The sequence below is a fragment of the Wasmannia auropunctata genome, unplaced genomic scaffold (genome assembly GCF_000956235.1).
Source record: "Wasmannia auropunctata unplaced genomic scaffold, wasmannia.A_1.0 LD335907.1, whole genome shotgun sequence".
In the NCBI taxonomy this organism is placed as follows: Eukaryota; Metazoa; Arthropoda; class Insecta; order Hymenoptera; family Formicidae; genus Wasmannia; species Wasmannia auropunctata.
Window position 1 is genome coordinate 46,232 of NW_012026983.1, and position 5,607 is coordinate 51,838.

At 32.8% G+C, this 5,607-nt stretch overlaps 1 protein-coding gene across 1 annotated transcript in view; it reads left to right on the top strand.

Annotated features, from left to right (window-relative positions):
- Positions 1-2,997: 2,997 nt before the first annotated feature.
- Positions 2,998-5,607, top strand: part of LOC105455206 (midasin-like) — a 22,469-nt gene continuing 19,859 nt past the window's right edge. Inside the window, exon 1 of the mRNA XM_011698335.1 lies at positions 2,998-3,141. Coding sequence (XP_011696637.1) covers positions 2,998-3,141 — 144 coding nt within the window. The remainder of the gene's footprint in view (positions 3,142-5,607) is intronic.

Genomic DNA, 5,607 nt, shown 5'->3' on the forward strand with positions numbered 1-5,607 from the left:
GATCATTGTATTTGTATTGAGGCGGCTCGTAGGTGTTCGAAAATGGACAATTCTATTTAAAAAGATAGAGATGTTCTTTATCTTTTTGACGTCTCCACCTAGAATAAAAGCAGCGAAACCAGAAAATGTCCCTCTCGAACTGTTCCATTTCATCTGAAACATTTTTTTTTAATCAATAATTACGAAGAATTGGACTGGATTAAATAAAATAGGACATCCTGTATATTGAGTAGAAATTTTTCGTTTTATAATTACTTTTTCGGATGCTACATATGTTTTCAAACACCGTTAATGGTTTTGCGTCAAATATGTGTCATTTAAAAATAATAATAATAAAAGATGAAAAGAATGTAATGATTAATTTAATTTTTATAATTGTGTAACGGACAAATACATAATTTTAAATAAGCTGTAACAATGCTACTCAAAATTATTTGTGAGTACATCAATCTTTTCAAGTGAAAACGCACAGCGCGGTTACTTCTCTTATTTCTTAAATCTTCTTCTTATCCTATCTTCACGCCAACGTTTGCCGCAGCTGCGCTCGCGAGCGCAATATCTCGTGCAATAAAGAAATCGTTAGGTGAAGATAAAAAATTCCGGCTGACTGCGTGAGAGTTTATCCGATCCAGACGGTTCTCGCCATTCTCCACAATCGCAAAATTTACATTCTTCCGTCACCTTCCCAGGTCGAGCTTCGCTTCGGACGTAGAGTTCGTTCCTCGTTGAATTTTACGTGTCCTGAATACGCGAATCCTTCGGGAAAACTGTCGCGGAGTAGCAATCTTCCTAAAAAGCCACGCTCGCGTGCTTCGTTTTGACATGAACAAGGTAAAGGATCGACTGGCACAAGGCTGAAAATGTCCGATTTTGAGATCGTCTTTCGATATATATAACAGCTCAGAACAGAAATAAGAGAATATTTTTTTATATCAGCGTGCAAATTTAGAAACAGTCCTTCGAATATGAGTGTATCGATAAGTGTTTTCTTATATATGTTTTCTTATATATGGTCAACACTTCTGTCTTACACAAGTTATTAATATATTTTTCCATGCTTTGAGAAATTGATATAAATATAACTTGATGTAGATGTAATGTTATGCAATTATATTAAAATATAAATATTAATTTGAAGTAGATATGTTATGCAATTATATTAAAATTACAGCAATTAATTAATTGACTGTTTGATGTATTGACATTATTTTTCAACGTTTGTTATTAATTTTAAATAATATGTGCTTTGTGATGCAAAAAGCCTAAGATTTAAATCTTGTACGACAATTCTATGAAAAATTGATATGTTTCTATTTGTACACGGTTGAAAGATGTTGAAAATAGACGTTGGAAATATTCTAATATAAAAGTACCTAAGAAAAATAACATTGCAACGATGAATTTAATCGTCATGATTTTCGGCACGCGTTCAATTTTCTGTTTGTTTGTTACCTATTTTGTGACGCACGTAGCCACATTGGAGCCTTTCGTCGTAACTTTGCGGTAAGGAATGTCTCTGTGCTTTTTTTTCTTATCCTTTTGGATTTTGCCGTAAAGGGGGAAAAAATTGAGGTACTTCCTTCGCGAGGGGAAGACCGGGCGTCGAAAGGCGCGCAGTCGGAGAAACTCGATATCGAATTTTCTCGCTACATAACACGCGAGATGAATTCACAGCGTCGTTTCGCGGTCTGTATACGCGAACGTAATAAATATTTAATGCGCGCGAAATGTACTGGGTGCATTCCGGCATTGGGCACCATATCTTACGGCCGTAGACTTTTCTAACGTATTTTTTCCTTCGGAGGTGGCGGAGGGGGGAATTTTACACGATCGTAGTTTGTCACGATTTTTATCCCTATTGCGCGTGTATGTACGTTTCCCGATGTCTGATACAATAAGACGATCTTTAATTTTCCTTGGAATTAATTGGTATACATCATTGTTCGACGATAAAAAGACCACGCGCAAACGGCAGATTCTCACGAGATGGTTTTTCAATGACCGACTTTTCTCTCTGAAGATTATACCCATTTTTCATAATTTGTATTGCTCACGCAGAAAACACAATTCCAACGATTCCGTGATCGACGATGTCGTTCCACGACGTGAAGATAAAAATGCAACGAACGAACGGCGACAATAAATTCGCATCTGTATAGAAGCGAGAACATCTTCGCGTGATATGCGACGCGTAATTCATTCTTCCATTCCGTTCCTTATATCTCATATTGCTCGTCTTTTACGGTACTTTTTTTTAAACTAACAATATGAGACAAGCTCGTCAAAACAATCAAATTATAAAATATAAAGGCTTAACTAACGAGCACTAATAAGATGACGCTTAAATATAAAATATAAAATTTATTCAAAGCGAATAGACGCGGTAAATGTTTCGGCTTTACTTAGCCTTCTTCAACCGCAAAAAATCGAATAATTAGCGAAATAAATACATGAGTCGCGTAGTCGATATATAACAATAATTTGATAAATTAGTGTAGAAAAACGAGAGTCGAACACGTTTTTTTTTTAACTTTTATGTATTATATCACTATATTAATTATAAATATTTTTTAAGCATCTCAGAAACCAAACGTATTTTAATTAACAATTACTCGAAGAGTAACAATATTCATCACAAATTCAGAATCTATTTTGAATTAATATTATATCCGATTAGAATATTACAACGCAATCAGCTTGCCTCTCGATTATCAAAAGTAATGGAAAACGTGTAAGAAGTAAATTCGAGATAAATTTAAATATGTGTCAACAATTTTTAACTTACAATTAAATTTCTAAGCTCAACTCCGAAAATAATTACATGAACGATTATTCGCAAGCAAGCGCGCGGCGAATAATTTAACTTATTCGCAATCAATTCAACGATTCATTTACTCGCTCGGACTGATTGAACCGTAATGACAGTGATTTTCCTGAGAGGCGAGCGAGGCGAATCGTCCCGTTAGATCGCGCTAATTTTTGACAGATTTGTGAAAAATGAGCGACTTTACGGGGTTATTGGCCGGTTATGCGAACGTGAAAATCCATATCAGACCAGGCATCAATCATCTTGATTCACGCCCGATATTCCCGCCCATCGATCCGCCCGAGGAGGATAATCCTGACGGATACTCCTTGGAAGTGGAACCTTTCTCCGACTAGGAAGACGCGTCGCAGGATTATACCGGCTTCTTAAAGTTGAGAACGACTTCATCGTCGAGCGCAAAGGGACATCCGCTTGGCTAAGATAATAACAGATATTGAATCCTTAATGCCTTTAATGGAACAAAACATTTGCTTCTAGAATTTTATACGCGGACGATTGCTACTATAGTTTTCAATGGCTTTTCATCTATCGATTAGTTTCTTTTTCACAGAACTGCTTCGAAAGTTTTATACTCGGATGAAATTCGTACTTTATCAGAGTACAAAATGATGTACTAATTAAAGATTAAATTTCAAAATATAAAATTCTATTAAGGTCCACTTAAAATTAAACAAGTTTGCAGTTTGGTTATTTATTAGCTTACTTCGAAACATTCAAAAATTTGTTTAATTATTTGTAATCAGAATCTATTTCGTCAGCATTTTTGGTAAAGAAAAATATATTTGAAATTTATCAGAAAATATATAATTATAATTAAGTAAATGATGGAAGATATACTTTCATATTATTATTCACAGGAAATGGAAAGTTACTTTTTAAAAGTAACTAGTTATCGTTACTCGTTATCGAGTTAAAAAAGTAATTAGTTACCGTTACTAGTTACTGATTTTCATTAAAAATAACTCGTTATCGTTACCGTTATCTAAAAAGTAACGATTCGTTATTTTTCCGTTATTTTTTTAATGCTGAAACAAGATCCATCTAAATAATTTAAGAATTTTTTTTAAATATTATTAAAAGCAATACAATAATCATACTAGATCGATATATAAAAATACAATTAGGAAAAGAAAAGCTTTTTTGATGTGAGCTAGAGCTTCCAGCTTCGTGCTTAATATTTCAAAGAATTTATATACATATCCAATTCTACGCGCCAATTAAATGTTCGATCTTGAAACGCAATTCGGCTGATATTTTTTTACATTAATCTTTTCGAAATATTTTGAGATGCTCATTAACGTAAATATCTTATTAAATTACTTGTCAATTTAATTTGTGATATTGATAGACATATGACATTCTTAAGATGTTATAAGCTAATCGCAGAGCTATATTAATATTTTAAGACATTTAAAACAGTGTTGAAATAACACCAAACTATGAATACTAGTTAAAGACTGAAGATTAAGTATACGAAAATTTTATCATAAATACAAAAAGTAACGATAAAAGTAACTATATAATTCATTACCGTTACAGTTATCGAAAAAAAAGAATAACGCCATTACCAATCCGTTACCAAAAAAAAGTAACTGTAACGGTAACGGAGTTACAGAGTTACTTCCAATCCCTGACTTCAGATCTTTTTATACAAATTTTCCCAATATATATATATATATATATATATATTGGGAATATATATATATATATATATATATATATATATATAAATTTTCCCAAGTTCTCCCTTAATTAGCATCTAATTACCATCTATGTAATTTTCGCACAATTTCACTTAATTCTCATGCTACCTATCGTTTTAAAAGATTTAATTTTGTTGTATGAAACATGAAGACACAATTTTGATATGTCCCGTATGCAAGATCGATTCCTTTATTCGCGACCCGATAAAGTTTTCAATTAGGTGCGGTTGATCCTATACAAAGTTCAACAAGTATCATGTACCGCGCACAAAGCAAAAGCTCAACAAACTTCCTACTAAAAGCTGTGTTCGGTTCGTAAGCTGCTAAATCCGTTAACTGTGTAAGGTTGCTATATATTGTTGCAATCTTGCCTGAGAATATGTTATGCGTACACGTACCGCTATGCGTCTAAAATTTACTGATTATTGTGCGCCCGTTGAATATACATTACCTGTACTTTGTGTGAAGGGGGAGGGCGAGAGAGTTTCGACAACTCCAACATCAAAATTCTCTTGTACACAAAGGTCGTTGCAACTCTAATATTGCATTACGCAGTACGTGAATAAATTTGTTATAGACTTACTATAGCTGCACCTATTAATTTATTATTAATATATAATCGTCGTGATATTCCGAATTGTAAATATCAAATAACACAACTGTCGATACGTTTAACTCAATTTCTCTTTTGTAAACTCCTGATGCGAGAAATATAAATGCATTCACATTTTCACACGCACAATAAATCGACGAATGACTCGGAATTAAATATATTGTTTTTAATTTATTCTAACAAGGGAACCTCGCGAAGTGTCAAATTCTGATTTTAATGAAACTTGGTACACTTTGAGGTCACATAAATAGATGAATTAAGAAATTATCAGTTGGTGCTAAAAAACGGTTTAAAGGAATGAATCCACCCCTTATATGTAAATTAATTCTTTTTTTCTTTTGTTATATCTCGAAAACTATTCAAGATATCAAAAAAATGTTGTATACAAAAGTTTTATAGTAAAATTGTCTTTATTCATTTACGTTAATGGAATTTTTTTTAAATAATTATTTTCAAAAATTTTT